This window comes from Mastigoproctus giganteus, chromosome 6 (genome assembly GCF_048544385.1).
Source record: "Mastigoproctus giganteus isolate SK-2022 chromosome 6, ASM4854438v1, whole genome shotgun sequence".
Lineage (NCBI taxonomy): Eukaryota > Metazoa > Arthropoda > Arachnida > Uropygi > Thelyphonidae > Mastigoproctus > Mastigoproctus giganteus.
Genome location: NC_143580.1, coordinates 213027063 through 213044941, shown reverse-complemented (window position 1 = coordinate 213044941; position 17879 = coordinate 213027063). Strand labels below are relative to the sequence as shown.

Sequence of the window (17879 nt, the reverse complement as noted above, 5' to 3'; positions counted from 1 at the left end):
AAATCTTGTATTTGTTTTTACGGATGTAGTCTTCAATTTCCGAAATAAAAACAAAACAGCCTAAAAACATTACTTTAGAACGAAACTAAAAAAAGTTACCTTTTTTTTTTTTTTTTTGTAATTGGTACTCATGCCAGTGTAAAAATTATTATTATCTAAAATATAACATACAATAAAAATAATCAATCCACTTCCTGCCTGGAGGAAATCTAAATGTACATCTATTAATCAAATAATATTTCTAATTTTTAATTTATTATTTGTTTTCTTTCTGGAAAGATAATAAACCTAATTGTCAAAATCATAAAAGGGCTTCTGTTGAAAAATTCAAGCTTAAAAGTGATTAAATAATTATAAAATAATCATATTAAAATAACTACAAACAAATATTAATGACCTTATGATTTTTTACTGTAATCAGAAATATCAATAATTAATAATAAGATTTATAGTTAAGTAGCTTTACTGGTTATTGATTACCCTGTTACCCCACATTCATTTTCTAATCAACGGTTTCCTAAAATAATAAATACACTATGTGTTTTAGTGAATATGATGAGGTGAGAGGGACAAAAAAATAAAAACTCCTCTTCCATCTAAATTGAGCAAGCTTTTACTTCACTGCTTACCTGTTATATATATATGTACTAATCAAAAAATATTTTTATATTTATAATGATTCCATGATAGTAATACGTGGTGATTTATTATATCTTCTTTAGCTACTGTTTTTAGTGATTAAACTGTTAGGAAAATCAATCTTAACTAGTACTATAGTGAGGCAGATTCTTAAGCTCTTATTAGAAGTCTAATTGTAAGATAGCAAAATCAAGCCCTTTTTTCAATACTGTCTTTGACAGACATCATAGAATGGTTCAAACCATACGACAAATGTTAATGGTTCAAGTTGACAAACATAGATATTTTAGTCGGAAAGTTCAGAAGATCACAAGGGGGTGCTGCAAACAGGAACATATACAAATGGGAATGCTTATGGTTCTGTACATTATAATAATGTATGTGAGACATTTGCATACACAGTACAAAGCAACAAGTATTAACTTACAATATATTACACAGGGATAAAAAAAAAAAAAATGCACCAGTCATACCATTTGCCTAATATACAAGGATAGGCAGCAATGGTGTTTAAAGTAAACAGAGCCATTTTAAATATTAAAGACAATCATCATTAAGTGAAAACCCCAAAATGTAAAGTGGAAACATACATACATATAGAATAGAATCATAACTAATAGTTTTATTACTTCAGCTTTGAAGTAATCGGACTAGGCATACACTTAATCAGTTGTATATGTCTTCTGAGAGGTAAACACTCTGTAACAGAGAATATAAGCACTATCTTTGTTTTGTGCATATACATTTAATTATCAAAAATTCAGGAAGAAAATGGCTGAAAAGAGAAGCTTACTGAATATATATAATTTCATGACAGCAAAATCAAGAGAGGGTTGCACAAGTGGTTTGGTATTTAAAAAAAAAAAAAAAAAGAAAAGAAAAAAAAAGCTGTACATACAAACCTCTCTTAATAAAATTGTCAGTGAAGCATAACAAAATAGTGGTGACCAATCTTTGAGGTTACCTTGTAATAAAAATGACAAAAAAAAAAAAAAAAAAAAATTGAAATGAATATTTACAAATCATGCTGATAGATCACAACTTAACTTGGAATCACATAAAAAAAAAAAACCCTACAGAATAACACCAAATGCGAGAAATCACAAATCTTGTAACATTTTCAAAATCTAAACTGTAATCCACATCTGTGACATCTTAAAAATATGAAACCATGTTCTGTACAACATTTCTATCACTTATCATCCAAACCTGTGGATGCAGATGTAATACAGTTGCAAAAATTACACAAAGCAATGATTAGAAATTTAGTCTAGCACTTAATTTCAAATATGCTAGAAACCAAATGACATCATATACTTTATCAGTGCAGCTTAGCAGCTGCCAGCTGGAAATATTACAATTCTTTCACATAAGTGGCATGAGTCATATAAATTAACACTGTTTCTGTTACATGGCACTGTACAGGAGTAACTCTGAAAGTTATCACAAGATCAGGGCAAGGAATGAAATCCCATTCCATCACATCAGTAACTATTTTCATGTCCAGCTAAAATATATAAGTTTGAAGGGCTTTTGGGGTCATTTGTGGGCCTGCTTTCTAGAACTACAATCCTAAAAAAATAAAAGAAAAAAGGAAGCCCTCTGAAGTGTTTTCATAATATATATTCAATCCAATAATAACAATTATACAGGGTGTTTCCAAAGTGATGGTCAATAATTTAAAGGTGAACTACAGACTGCAATATGCAAAAAACGTCTAGTAAACATGGGTCCTTAAGTGAATAGTTTTTGAGATATTGAACATTTCTAGTTGGGATCCACCACTGACTTGTTTTTTCGATGGAGAGAATGAGCAAACCTCATGCTCATTCTTTCCGTTTCTCCTTTCTCAGTTCTTTGAGACATAGCAGGCATGCCAGTACTTGTCGAGAGATAGTCAACATGGAAAGAGGTTACAGCAACGAAGAGTATGCGGACATGCACTTCATGTATGGTAAAGCCAAAGGCAGTGCACTCGAGGCTGCACGTTTGCACCAAGAAGCATTTCCCTGCTGAAGGCAGCACAACATGTGCATATTCATCAGGGTACATCAATGCCTTAGAGAACATGGGTGCTTTGCACATGGAGTACGAGCAGGTAGGCCCAGAAGCAGAACACCTGATGTTGAGGAAAGGGTGTCAGAAAGAATAAAAAAAAAAAAAAAAAAAAAAACTATTATATTTAGGCCACCTGAATAATTAGATTCATCTGCCATGCTGTGTCTTATATCTGTTAATTGTGTGTTTCTATGGTCGATTTGCATGGACAAATGTTAGAAAGAATAGAACAAAATCCAGGAATTGCGACAAGCAGGGTTGCTCTGCAAGAGCGTGTACTGAGTCATAGCAGTGTGTGGCAAATTTTACATCGCCAGTTACTGTACTCCTGCTATATCCAGTGTGTACAAGATCTCAGCAATACAGACTACCCTCCCAGAGTGCTCCCATAATCAGTGGCGGATCTTAACAGAAAATGTGTGTTATCTCGAAAACAGTTCATTTGTGGCTTGATGTTCACCGGAACCTTTTTGCTTATTTTAGTTTGTACTTTTCACCTTTAAATTACTGACCATCATTTTTGAAACACCCTGTATATCATATATATATAAATACGTCTGGAGAAATTATAACACAGTTTGTATGCCTGCACGTGCGTGCGTGCACGCACACACACACAGACTTGGTTGTGTAAGAGCTGAAACAAAAGTTTGAATTATTATCATATTACAAATGCTCTAATTATATACATCTGGATATCCATTATCCTCCCAGTGGAATTTTGATATTGTAGAATTTTAAAACTCATTTAGAAGTTAACCTTTCAGTTGACTCTTAGCTTTCAGCTCACATAAGTAAACAAATATTATGTGAGCTGATAACTAACATTAATGCCTTGTTTCTGTCTAGTCTCCTAGCTTTGACTATAGACAACACATTCTGATATACTTACCCTGCCATTCTTATGTCATTAATTAGAATTAGATAGTGCTCAAAATGCAAAATAGTGAAGGATTGAAAAATATTTCTGTTACTTATAATTATCTAGATGGCAATTGTCTTTTATCCAATATCAAAATCAAAAACTAAGAGTGAGCCAAATGTAAATTCCCAAAATATTTATCAAAGCCAAATCTTTGATGGGGTGGGAAGTGGGCAGACAATCTCATCAGGACGCCTTACCCCATCCACAAGGCCTCAGAAAAACTGCAAATTGGGCAGCAAGAGGCAATATAGGCAGCTAAGGTTAGCAATCTTGGGAAAAAAAAAAGTGCAAATTAACAATCAGTTTGGAAGGAATGATGAAAGTGATCCATCCTTTGGACATTTCTGTTAAGCAGCCAGTAAAAATCAAAATTTGAATACTGAATTTTGAATTAAATATTGCTATCTTATGTCATTTACCAAAATGACATTACACAGTATATAATTCCAAGGATGAAGATGAACATTCCGATGATTTCTGTTTTTATTAAAAACACATCTCATTAATAAATATTATCATGCCATATACTGTAAGGAAGCTACAGATTTTTGCTGTAGTGGCAAAAAAAAAAATAATAATAAAATAAAATAAATAAATAAAAAATAAAATAAAATAATAAATAAAAAAGTAAAAGTAGATAAGAAAATAGACAAATTATGTGCTTCCTCCTCACATAGGTAACTATTCATCAGACGTTTGAGTTGCTTCAAATTGTCAGCCTCAACTTTTAGAGAGCCAACTTGTTCCAGTAATCAACAACTCCCTGCCTAAAGGAATACTTTCTACAATCAATAGGCTAAACTCTTCCCCTGTAATTTGAATTTATGTTCTGGAATTTAAAGAAATCCTCATTCTGGAATTCTTTAAAACAGTGCAAAATCTACCTTCATTTTACTAACTCCCTTCTAAGGGCCTGATTTGAAAGCTCTGTAGCCCACATAATAATTTTTTTCTTGTATAGTTGTCCTCCTGCCATTTTGGTGAATGTTCTTTAAAGTCATTGTGATGTTAATATAAAGCCTTGAACTCATTGTATCATTCATTGTATAATGCTTATAGAATTACAGTACACTCTCGATTTTTTGGGACAGATGGTAAAAAAAAAAATTCCAAGATAATTGATTTCCCAGTTAATCCAAAAATACAGCAAGTCCCCGACATTCGTAAGAGATAATTTCCAGGACTTCTTACGTAACTTGGGACTGACTAATAAAATATTGCTACTATATCCCTGATATGCCAAAATTACAAAAACCACATAATATCCTCAGAAGAATGAAGAAAAATAGTTATATATTTTTAATTAGTTCAATTAAAAACTTTATCTTGGAATGGCGGTGCAGCAGCCAGAGTGGCACATAAGAAAAGAAAACATAAAAGGAAGAAAAAACGCATGTTAGTACTGTAAAAACTGATATGTGTTTCGTAGCTTTGGTTGTTATAGTTGACTTCATTGGTACCGATCCCTTCACTGCTTCTCGTATTCTGTCTTTCTCCTTTATTATTGTGTTCACCGTTACCACTGACAAATCTGAATTCTCAGCGATACTTGTTAATGTTTGGCTATTTTGATACATCCTTATTATTTTAATTTTCTGATACAACTCGATCGCTTTCCTTTTCTTGATAATACTAGTACCGTTGTCACTGTTATTCTCTTAGTCGGCACCATGATAACAGTCAAAATTAAATTTTCTGAAAAGAACTTCACAGGGTTAAGGCGAAAACTCACTATTATCATCCCACGTGAGCTCACATTTTACTAAAGCACATTTCCGGAGGTCACTGCCATAAAACAAAAACAATTTGCACTTTCCGGGTTACTGGGCTTTTCTGTTACTGCAATTCATTATAAATGGGTAGTAAACTTGATCTCATTGCATTTGTGATAATACCAATAGCTGAAATTCTGTGGGTTTTTAAGTTACAGTATTATAGTGAAATGTGTGTCCCCTTCACTGAAATCTTCAGTCATATAAAAAAATATATAAATAGCGTAATGTAAGAGTCTGAACCTACATAAGTTGGGGATTTACTGTATCAAAAAATGTTCAGCAACCTATGTAACAAGTATGGCGATGTTGTTGTTGTTTGGTTTTTAGGAGCATTAGCAACTAAGGCCATATTGCTCCGGGGATATGCGGTGGTCATACCCTGACCTTTCCGCATCCTCCATATTTGGTGGTCACGGGCTCGAACCCTAGTCTTAATCAAGAAGCGTGTGCTACGCACTGCTGCTCCTGCCCACCTGCTACGGAGGCGCCAGTATGGCGATAGATGAAGAAACTTACCATACACTACTTGCGTGTCCGATACGACGCTTGCCTTTATTTTTTACGACGTCGATTTTAAATCTAATAGCTTCCATTTATTTTTTACCGTGTCGCATATGGTTTGGTCACCAACATTATAATGGTTCATTAGAGATTTAACGGATGCACAGTTTTCAAACTTTTGAATAATTTCAAGTTTTTGTTTAATCAAAAGAACAACTCTTGCGCTTGCCCATTATTTTCGTGATTTCGGAATAAAAAAAAAATATATATATATATATATACAGTGGAACTTCTCTATATTACGATTTTTTTCGCAAAACATTGCACCTTGAAACAAAATTACATGTAAAATTAACCCCATATGCGAAGTGTTAGTCTCTCTTTAACGAATTTTTAAAAAAATTAGTAAAAGCATTTTTGAAGATTTTCAAGCATTTACTGCTAAACAGCCACTCAAATATATGGCCTCCTTCCCTCCGAAATTGCACATTAGCATCTGGAATTAATCATCCTTTTAGTGAATACTTGTGGCCATTGACGCCCGTAGGAGGGTATTTGTTTCATTTTTGTTACAGTTATTAAACCAAATGTGTTTTCTTAAAAGTGGTCCTAAACTTTACAATAAATAGGGTAGATTTGCAAATTGATGTTGGCTCAGGGGAAAACGAAATTTGCTGTGGCGAATTTCATTTTAAAAATACTTTAGCATGCTGCGGCGGCAATACATAGAATGCTACCATAGTTGGTTTTTAGTAACGCCTACTGAGTGACATTCGTTTTTCACGTCAACTGTACCACATGACCTTCCTGTCAATTATTATATGATACGTCTGTTCTCATCTAACTGGACTCCCAGTAGATGGTTTTCACGAATTTTTTTTTACTTTCGTTCGTCATCAATCACATAGGCTACATGCTCTTGTATTTTTTTTTTTTTTTTTTTCTGAAAAGTAACATACAGCATACATTAATCAAAATTTCTTTCGGTGTATATATGAATGAAAGCAGAATAAAAGAAATTCACAAAGTCGTATATTTCTTTAAAGTGATTGATAGGAAAGGTCACGTGATACTGTTGAATTGTCAAGCGAACGCATTGAGTAGCAGTACTAACAATGCACTATATGGCCAGTGCAGCGAAGTTTGCGGTGTATGTATCAGCAAGAGCTGCAGTAGAGTAATTTTTACAATTGCAGAAACAATGTCGAAGAGAAAGTGTTTAAGTATTAATGATAAAGCAAAGATTGTTATGATATTGACCAGGGTTTTAAGAAAAAAGACGTTGCAAAGAAATAGGCATACCTGCAAGCAGCTTATCTACGATTTTAAAAAATCGAGAGTCGATTTTAAATGCAATTGAAGGAGGAGCAGACAAGAAGCGAATTAAGTTGTGTATATACGAAGATGTTGATAAAGCTGTTCTAAAATGGGTGCAAATGATACGTGAAAAGAATATACCAATATCGGGCTTAATAATTAAGCAACAAGCTCTGAAATTTGCACAGTCCCTTGGACATACAGAATTTAATGCGAACACTGGGTGGTTAGATAAATTTAAGAAGCACCACAGAATTGTGGAAAAGGTTATTTGTGGAGAAAGTGTTAATGTAAGTGAAGAAGATTGCGACAGTTGGAGGAATAATACCTTAAAGATTTTGGAAGAATATAAGAGCGTAAAGATGTTTTTAATGCTGACGAAATGGGTTTTATTCTTTAAATGTTTACCGAATAGAACATTTGCTGTTAAGGATGATAAATGTTTTGGCGGAAAAGAAAGCAAAGAAAGAATCACTGTGCTAGTTGGAGCAAATATGACAGGAAGTGAAAAATTAAGACTTTTAGTCATCGGAATATCAAAAAACCCAAGATGTTTTAGAGGCATAAAATCTTTGGAAGTTGACTACACCATTAATAAAAAAGCATGGATGACAAGTGATATTTTTGAAGAATGGATATTAAAACTAGACAAGCGTATAACAAAAGAAAAAAGGAAAATCGTGTTGGTAATTGACAACTGTCTGGCACAACCTGCCAATATTTCTGCCAAACTTAAAAGTGTGAAGTTATTGTTTTTACCACCAAACGTAACGTCGAAACTCCAGCCAAAGGACCAAGGCATTATTAAAAATTTTAAATTTCATTATCGAAAGAGAATAATAATGAAGACTGTCAATGTGTTATCAGAAAATAGAAACTTGGAGGTTACAATTAACCTTAGAGATTGCATCTGTGAACTGGCAAAAGTTTGGACAAACGATGTCACTGAATACACTATTCAAAATTGTTTTTGGAAAGCGGGATTTGCATTGAATACAGAAGTCGAACAACAACTGGACGAACAAGATGAACTGCCCCTTCACAACTGAAAAACTTTTGGACATTATTAGAATCATCCGGAAACATCGAAAATGAAATAACACTGGATAGTTATGTTTATGTAGATCACAGCAGAACATCCAAATGAAGATGGAATACTGCAGAACAGTGTTAGACGCGACCATGATCACGAAGAAATTAACGACACTGAAGATGCATCAGAACAACCTGTAGAAAAGCCAACAAGCGAAGAAATGATTAACGCTTTTAAAATGGTTCGTATGGGTCTACAGTTTTGTGAAAATGTTCCTGATAATGTTTTTAATGCTCTGAACAAATGTGAGGCTTTCTTTGAGAATCAGACAATATTTTAATTGTACTGTGCAAACAAAAATTACAGATTTTTTTTAATTTGTGATACTTACCGGCGAAAATTGTGTAAACGTAATTTAAATAAGTATGTTTTTGAAATAAAATACATTAAAAATAAATATAGATTCGTTTTCATTTTCTAATTAGATAACAATTTCTAATAAAAAAGATATTCTCTGTATAACGAAATTTCTCTATAACGAATTTTTTTGCTGGATTTATCGAATTTGTTATAGGAAGTTCGACTGTGTGTGTGTGTGTGTGTGTGTGTGTGTATGTATAAATAAAATAATAATAATAATAAAAATTCCGATATCCCTGACATAAAAAAAAAACAAAATTTGCCTTTTGTTGTGCTGACTGAACACAACAATCAATGCGACGCACTAAAACAAACTAAACATTTGGTCTTTTTTTTTGAGCGGCGGCTGTGAAGACATCAGGGGTTGCAAGATAATAGGTACACTAACCTTCGAATGACGGTTCTTGTCGCATATTTACGACTTGCAAAACATCTGTTTATATCTATTCTAGTTGTTACTTGAATTTTATTTCTGGTTGATTTTTTTTTTTTTTTTTTTTTTTAATTTGGAGTCTTGAAGTGTCCCGGTAAATCGAGAGTCTGCTGTAATTAGTTTATCGTAAAGTGTTTGGTGTTATTAACTAAAGTTAGCTCTTATTAAGAATTTATTACAGATCTGTGGTATCCTCTGGCAGAAAATTTCATAAGCATTTGCAAACAAACTGGCATAACTGCTGAACATGTTTTGTGTGAAATGCTTTTAACCAAGGTAAGTATATCACAGGAATAATTTCAGTATCATCAGTAAAAATTTAGGAGAAATTATGGATCTTTATAGTCCTTTACTGAGTTGCAGAGAGAGAGAGAGAGAGAAAGAAAGGGAGAGAAATGAAAATACAAATTATGAGCTTCCCTCCTCACATAGGTAACTATCAAGTTGACCAATTTCTTCAAACCGTCGGCCTCAACTTCTTGCAGAGGCAACTTGTTCCAGTAATCAATTACTCACTGGCTAAAAGAAAACTTTCTACAATTTAGTCTAAACCTCTTCCCCTGTAATTTGAATTTATGGCCCCTAGTTCTGGAATTATTTATAAGAGTGAAAATTCCACTTTCATTTATTTTACTAACTCCTCTCAGAGCCTTATAAACCTCAATTGGGTCCCGTATAAGGTGCCTGGTTGCCAAACTTTGTAGCCCGCATAATCCATGTCTTTCCTCATAGGATGGCCCTTTTGCCGATCTCACTATGCATTGTTTTTCTTTGGATCCTTTTAAGAAGCTCAATGTCTTTTTTTTTTTTTTTTCTCTTCTCAGATGAGGTCTCCATACATAATATTCCAAATGTGGCCTTACAACTGCCTTGTAAGTGAGATTATGACCTTTCTATCTCCACAGGATACTGTTTGATAAATGATTGACAGAATGCCACGGGCTTTCCTGGCTCATGGCGTTTTGGGTTCATATCTGTGTGTATCTCCCAGATCACTTTCTTCCTCTACTGTTTTTAATTTGACTCCAAAAAAGTGTATATCATTTTGGGGTTACTAAATAAAGAAACAATGTATACTCCCCACCATGACCTATGGAAATGAAACTTGGGCACTCACCAAAAGAATGGAAGAGAAGCTGAGAAACACACAGAAGAATGGAACAAATTATATTGGGAATCAGACTGTTATATAAGAAGAGAAACATGGATTACACAGCAAACCCAAGTAAAGGACATTCTTATCAAAACTAAAGAACTAAAATGGTCTTTGGCAGGACACAGCTCGAAGACATGATGACAGATGGACTAAGAAGGTAACAGAACGGTACCCAAGAGGAACTAAGAGAAAACCTGGAAGACAACAACTGAGATGGACAGATGAAATTCATGAGTTTGTGGGTAGTAAATGGATGGCCATTGCAAAAAACAGAAGGAACTGGAAAGTTGCTGGAGAGGCCTTCATCCTGCAGTGGATTGAAAATGGCTGATGATGATGATGATGACTTCCCAAGTGTAGGAGCTTGCATTTTACTGCATTGAAACATAGCTGCCACCTTTCTGATCATTCTTGAAGTCATCCTGAAGGAGCACTGTTTGGTGCTCATCATTAAACACTCTCCCAATCTTTACACTGTTTGCAAATTTTGACATCACACCTTTCATTTCTTCATTGTTTATGAAAACCAGAAACAACAGTGGTCCAAGAATCCATTCTAGGGAAATCCCAATTCTGACATTACACTAGTCTGAAGGATATGCATTAATCACAACTCTCTGCCTTCTACCCTGTAGCCACACTGCAATCCATGTTTCAGCTTATACAGTAATGTCTCATGACGGACTCGGTCCTTTGTGAGAGATTACTGTATAAGATGGAAACATGTTGAACTTGCACCTGCCTTGCTAAAATCCAAACAAACTATATTGATATTGTTCCCTACATCCATATTTTATGTTTTTCAGAATGCTATCTGTATCTAAACATCTTTGGATTGCACTCTTAAATATTGCCACCAAGATTTTCCCTACCACTAGAATTGCCTTTATGGTACTTCTCGAATCCAAAGGTTTTTTGTTTGAGAATTTATTAGGCACATCGGCATCTGTGACCATAGTGAACCAGAATCCAAAGGAATCACTCCTGCTTCCAATGATGCCCTCATAATTAACCTCAATGATTCAATTCACTCTCTCTGGCTGCCTGCCTCAAAATTACAGGGTGTATTCCATCAAAATAAACTATGTTGAAATTATTTATCACCTCTAACTCATGAGCAACTGTGTCAAAATAGCTTACCAGGTTAGTTAATTATAATTTCCCCTTAACAAAAACATCGATGAAGGGATAGAGGGCATGATGTCTAAATTTGCAGATGTAGATGTCTAAATTTGTAGATGATGTAAATTTTGGTAGAGTAGTTAATGATTGTCGCCAAGCAGAGCTTCTTCAGAATAACCTAGATAGATTTCAGAGATGGTCAGAAAAATGGCAGCTATGCTTTAATCCAGCAAAGTGTAAGGTATTGCACTTGGGGAACAGTAACCCCAAAATAACTTATACACTTAGAAGAGTTGAACTAGAGCCAGTAGTGGAGGAAAGGGACTTGGGTATTATGATACAATCAGATATGAAGTTCTCCGAGCATTGTAGATTGGTTGCAAGGAGGGCCCATGGTGTCCTATTGACAATTTATTGAACAATCGCTAGTAGAGATAAGGACGTCATAATCCCATTATATATTCCTAGTTACGATACTTAGTTTCGGTAAGGGTATCAAATCGACGTGTTACAAGTTGCAGTTCCGCTGAATGAGAAGTTTTTTAGCCATATTTAACCGCTTTATTGACCTAGTCAGGATCCTTAGTTTATTCTGAATCGAGACAGCGAGATTTGGAAGTTAATTAATACTTAAGTGTCCGTAGATTTACCATTCGTAACTTGCCGCCATTGTTATACGATACGTTATATCCCGAACTAGATAGCGTAAGCTTAGTATAGTACAGTATATAATACAATATTGTCAATTAATCAGTAAAATCTATTAATCTTGTTAAACTTCATTGTCAATTAAATTGTACTTTTTATGTATTTTTTAACTAAATACATATAATGACTTAGATTACAAACGTAACATAATTAATTAATACATAACTTGATACGGAAGTTATATACAATGAACTCGTAGATAATACTCGATACTGAAAAAAATATATAGCGTTATAAATGTGTTGGGATACAAAGTTTAGGGTTCTAATTTTGTACTGAAATTGAAATTTTATTGAAATTAAATCTAAATCATGACTCAGGCCAGAGCAGCAAAGCAAAAGGCTCAAGCTAATGGGAGTTCTGTGGCTCAGGGGAGAACTGAGGGGGGGCAGTTGCCCTCTGAATCACAGCCTTTTAAAATGCACTGCTTACTTGATGTTTGTGGAGCAATCGGGTACGGGACATGATATTGCCACGGGAGATGTCTTTGTATGTGTGTGCACAATGTAAGGAGTGTAAGGAAATCAGGCGACAACTCAGTGTTGTTATGAGCCTATATGAAAGCTTGAAGGACAGGGTGGTTGCCCTCGAAGGATCTAAATTGAGGGTCTCATCAAGCTCTCAGCTGCTCACATCAACGCCAGAGTTGCACTTGGTCATCACACAACACAGCGGCACCCCAAAGATAGAATGCACTGGTCCCACAGGAACTAGTAGTTGTTGGTGACTCTATTGTCAGGGAAATGGGGAACATGCTTTGTAAAAAGGATAGGTGGAACAGGACGAGGGTATGTCTGCCAGGTGCAAAGGTTGATGACATAGAGTGGATATCACCTTTTAAGGGCACAAAAGGTGATATAGTTGTACACGTTGGCACTAATGATATTAAGAGTAGGAGACCAGCAGAATTACTTAACAAGTACAGGTCGCTGTTGAAAAAAAGCTATAAATTAGGGTTGAATTTGAAAGTGTCTGCAATTATGCCCAGACACGATAGGAGGGAGTATATGATGAGAGCCTTTTCAATCAATTCGAAAAGGCTCTCATCATATACTCTTATACTTTTATATACTTACTTTTCTCCTATTAACAAGTATTTGTTAATAGGAGAAATTTGTTCTCCTATTAACAAATACTTGTTAATAGGAGAGCTGTCTCTCCTATTAACAAATACTTGTTAATAGGAGAGCTGTCTCTCCTATTAACAAGTATTCTGTACTTGTTAATAGGAGGGACAGCTTCTACAGGGATGGGATACACTTAAATAGAAAGGGTGCAAGAATATTTGCTGATGCTATCGAGGCAGTGCTAAGTGTGTCAGAAAACTGCTAACTTGGGGGGGGGGATACAAGGACTAATAGATTAACAGTAGCCACCGGCAGAGATGAAAGTGATTCTTGCACTACTTCTATTGGAATGAGCAGCAGTCTGGAAAACAAGTTGCAGGATATTTCAGAGACTGCTGGGAGTCATTGTGGTACAAGTAAACACATGGGTTGTGTTAGGGTAGTTAAGAACAGGAACAGGTGCATGTATACTTGCGTGTACAACCAGTGCTAGGAGTTTGGTAAATAAATTTGATGAATTTGAGGTTTTGCTCAAAACATCAAAGGCAGATATTGTTGGGATATCAGAGACGTGGTGTCACACAGATATAAGGAATGCAGAACTGGAATTTGGGGAGTACAATGTCTACAGAAAGGATAGGAAGGGAGGAGGGGATATGCTATTAGTTAAGAAACATAAAATCCAAAGAAGTTAAGCCAGTCGACATCGCTGGACAGTGCAGTGTCGAGTCAGTTTGGTGTGACATAAGCATTGGGAGATCAAAATTGAGAGTAGGAGTGTGGTATAGACCTAATGTCTCTGATGAGTATAATAAGAAACTGTACAGGGAAATATAGTGAGCCAGTAAATCAGAGAGTCTTATAATGGGGGATTTTAATTTCTCAGATACTGACTGGAATTTGTGGGTTGTTCACTCACACGCTAGCAAGGCTTTTGTGGATTTATTGCATGATTGTTTTCTATGTCAGCATGTTTGGGAGGCAACTAGAGGGAGTAATACTCTTGATCTGATTATAAGTAGATTCTCCATGCATTAAGAATCTGCAGATAAAGGAACCACTAGGTGGCAGTGATCACAGTGTGCTGAAGTGGGATTTACTCAAAGATATAACTACCAGGAGGGGGTAAAGGGAAGGGTTTTTGCTTTTGTAAAGGCGACTACGATGGTCTGAGACAGTATTTAAATTTTGTACAGTGGGACCACCTGATGATGTTACCAACAGCAAATTCAAAATGGAAAGCATTCAAAGAATTAATCTTGGAAGCTACTAGGCTTTACATACCAACTAAGAAATATTGTTCAAGGTTTAGGCCTAAATGGATGTCAGATGAACTAATGACACATGGCAGAGAAGAAAAATGCATGGGATACATGTAAATTAATGGGTGACATGGAAGCCTATGATAGATATAAGCTGGTCTATAACAAAGTCACAAAGGAGATTAGGCAGGCAAAGGCAGAATATGAGAAATCCTTGGCAAAGGATGCAAAGAAAAACAGTACAGAGTTCTTTTCTTATGGAAACTCTAGAAGGAAGGGGATGAATCAGATTGGTCCACTTGATATTGATGGTTCAACTGTCGATGATCCTGCTCAGGTAGCTAACAAACTAAATGAATATTTTGCATCGACATTCACACATGAGGATTTATTCAGCGAGGGGAATGCCAGAGGTGTATTCAACTCTGGCAGTAAGCTAGATAATCTTGTAATAACTGAGAGTAAAGTGGAGCAGAAATTGTTGAAGATAAACACAAGAAAGGCACCTGGGGTGGATGGGATCTATCCAGTTATATTAAAGGAGGCAGCAAAGGAAGTAAGCAAACCCTTAGCCATAATTATGAGAGCTTCTTTGGACTCAGGGGAGGTACCCATGGACTGGAGATGTGCAAATGCGACCCCGATTCACAAAGGAGGATCAAAGGCTGACACAAGTAATTATAGACCTGTGAGTTTAACTTCTGTTCCAGAAAAATTAATGGAGGCACTGGCTAAAGAAGCATTGCAGGATCATCTAGACAAGACTTCAGTTATAGCTCAAACACAGCATGGTTTTGTTAAGGGAAAGTCTTGCCTGAGCAATTTGATTGGATACTGTGATTCAGTCACAAAAGAACTGGATGCAAGGAATAATTTTTGATATTATATATTTGGATCTTAGAAAGGCTTTTGATACTGTTGCACATGGAAGACTGCTGCACAAATTGGAGCAGTGTGGCATTGGAGGCAAATTGCTGCTATGGATAAAGGGATGGTTGAGGGGGAGAAGACAGAGAGTGGTAATCAATGGACACTGCTCATCGTGGACTAATGTTATTAGTGGAGTCCCTCAGGGTTCAGTATGAGGTCCTTTATTGTTTTCTGTATTTATAAATGATATTGATGATGGTATATCAAGCTTAATGTCCAAGTTTGCAGAGGATACAAAGGTTGGCAGGGTTGTTAAGGACACTACTGACACTATGCTACTGCAACAGGATCTGGAAAGGTTGAGCAGATGGGCTGAGAGATGGAAAATGAAGTTTAACATCGACAAATGTAAAATACTACATATGGGAAACAGTTACCTGAGAACAACGTATCAACTCTGTGGTACTACACTTACAGTGGTAGAGAATGAAAAGGACCTGGGGGTAATTGTGCAGGCAGATATGAAGTTCTCTGAGCAGTGCAGACGGGCTGCAAGAGTAGCTCATGGTGTATTGTTGATGATATATAGGAATTTTTCTAGCAGGGATAAGGAGGTGATTATTTTTCCTTTGTAATGCAATTATAAATAAGGCAATGGTCAGGCCACATCTTGAGTACTGTATACAGGTCTGGAGGCCTCATTTTAAGAAGGATGTAGAGCTGCTGGAACGAGTACAGAGAAGGGCAACAAGATTAGTAAATGGAACAAAGGGTTGCTCTTATGAAGAAAGGTTTAAGTTTTGCAAATTACAGTGTCTGGAGACTAGGCACGGGCGAGGTGATCTGATAGAGGTGTATAAAGTCTTGAATGGTTTGATTATGCTCAATGCGGATGAGATTCTTCCTCTTGCTCAGAATAATCACCTGAGAGGGCATAAATTGAAATTGAGGAAAGACAGATGTAGGATAGATGTGTGGAAATTTGCCTTTAGCCAGTGAGTAGTTGGTTGGCGGAACAGACTTCCATCCCTTGTTGTGGAAGTTGATAGCCAAAATAAATTTAAGGCTGAGCTGGACAGGTATTTTGAACGAACGGAGGGGTGAAATGGGAGTGTTTTTTTTTTTTTTTTTTTTTCCGGCTGATGCTGCATAAGCTTGCTTTCTTGCATCATATGCCAATGCTAATGCTATAAAGCTATTGTCAGACCACACTTGGAATACTGTGTTCAAGTATGGAGACTACACCTAAAGAAAGACATTGTTCTTCTCGAAAGGGTCCAAAGATGGGTAACTCGCCTGGTGAGATCGGCAAAAGGGTGTCCATATGAGGAAAGACTTTGGATATGTGGGTTGCAGAGCTTGGAAACTAGGCACCTTAGAGGAGACTTGATTGAGGTGTTTATGGCTCTAAGAGGCATAAGAAAAATGAATGGGAACGAAATTTTCACAGTTATAAATGATTCTGGAACTAAGGGCCATAATTTCAAGTTACGGAGTGGGGGGATTGTTTAGATTGGAATGCAGGAAGTTTTATTTTAGCCAGCGAATTATAAATTACTGGAATAAGTTGCCTACATGGGTGGTAGAGGCTGACAGTTTGGAGAAATTCAAAGGTCAGTTGGATAATTACCTAAGGTAGGAGGGAAATGCATAAGTTGTCCATTTTCTTTTCTGTTATTAATTTTTATTATTATTATTAATTTGTTTTTATTCTTATTTTATTTTATGTATTTTTTGTTATTTTATTTATTTTTTGGCTGGTGCAACATAAGCCATAGGCGTCCTTGCACCATGTGACTAATACTAATGTGTATCTTTCAGAATGCCATTTCTGCCAGTAATTTTCAAGTTTTACAGTCAGAATGAAAGATGATATTTCACTGTTGTACTGTCAAATAAAAAATTATGAATTCCATTTTTTAATCTCATTTTTAACTCTCGTCTCTCCATTCCGTCTGACAGACAGTCAGTTTCTGCCATATGCGTTTTCTATAGCCACTTTCACAGACACTGTTTTTCTGAATTGGCATCTGTAATTCTCTTCCCTCTCCCCCTCCCCAAACCAGTTCAAACACATGCCACCTCCGTAGCCAGGTGGGCAGGAGTGGCAGTGCGTAGCACATGCTTCTTGATTAGACTGGGGTTCGAGCCCGTGACCACCAAATACGGAGGATGCGGAAAGGTCAGGGAATGACCACTGCATATCCCCAGAGCAATACGGCCTTAGTTGCTAATGCTCCTAAAAACCAAACAACAACCACCACCACCACCACCACCAGTCAGCATCCATTCATTGTCCCAAAAAACTCACAGAACCAAGTTTTCCTCTTCCTCATTTATCCCTTCTATTTCTGGAACAACTTTCTTTCATATGTATTTCACAAAATTTAAATATACAGAAATTGCCATGTACCATCCTGGAGAGCCTTTGCTCATCTCGATGAGCCATGGTTGTCCAATCCCTTGCTAGCAGTTCGTGGGTGTTCCCTGCTCGGACCAATTTCAGTAAGTACTAATCACGGCTGACCATGAGCATCCCACCAGCTGTGCCGTTTCGGATATGCTCTGACCCAGTCGTCTGGCCAATAAAATT

The 17879-nt window shown here is 36.1% G+C and overlaps 1 protein-coding gene across 3 annotated transcripts in view; it reads right to left on the bottom strand.

The window, feature by feature from the left end:
• Positions 1-1716: 1716 nt before the first annotated feature.
• hppy (MAP4K3-like protein hppy) overlaps positions 1717-17879 on the bottom strand; it is a 394076-nt gene continuing 377913 nt past the window's right edge. For all 3 annotated transcript variants that reach the window (XM_090376708.1, XM_090376710.1, XM_090376709.1), the window contains one exon: positions 1717-2211. In XM_090376708.1, the coding sequence (XP_090232834.1) occupies positions 2124-2211 (88 nt within the window). In that variant the 3' untranslated portion in view covers positions 1717-2123. The remainder of the gene's footprint in view (positions 2212-17879) is intronic.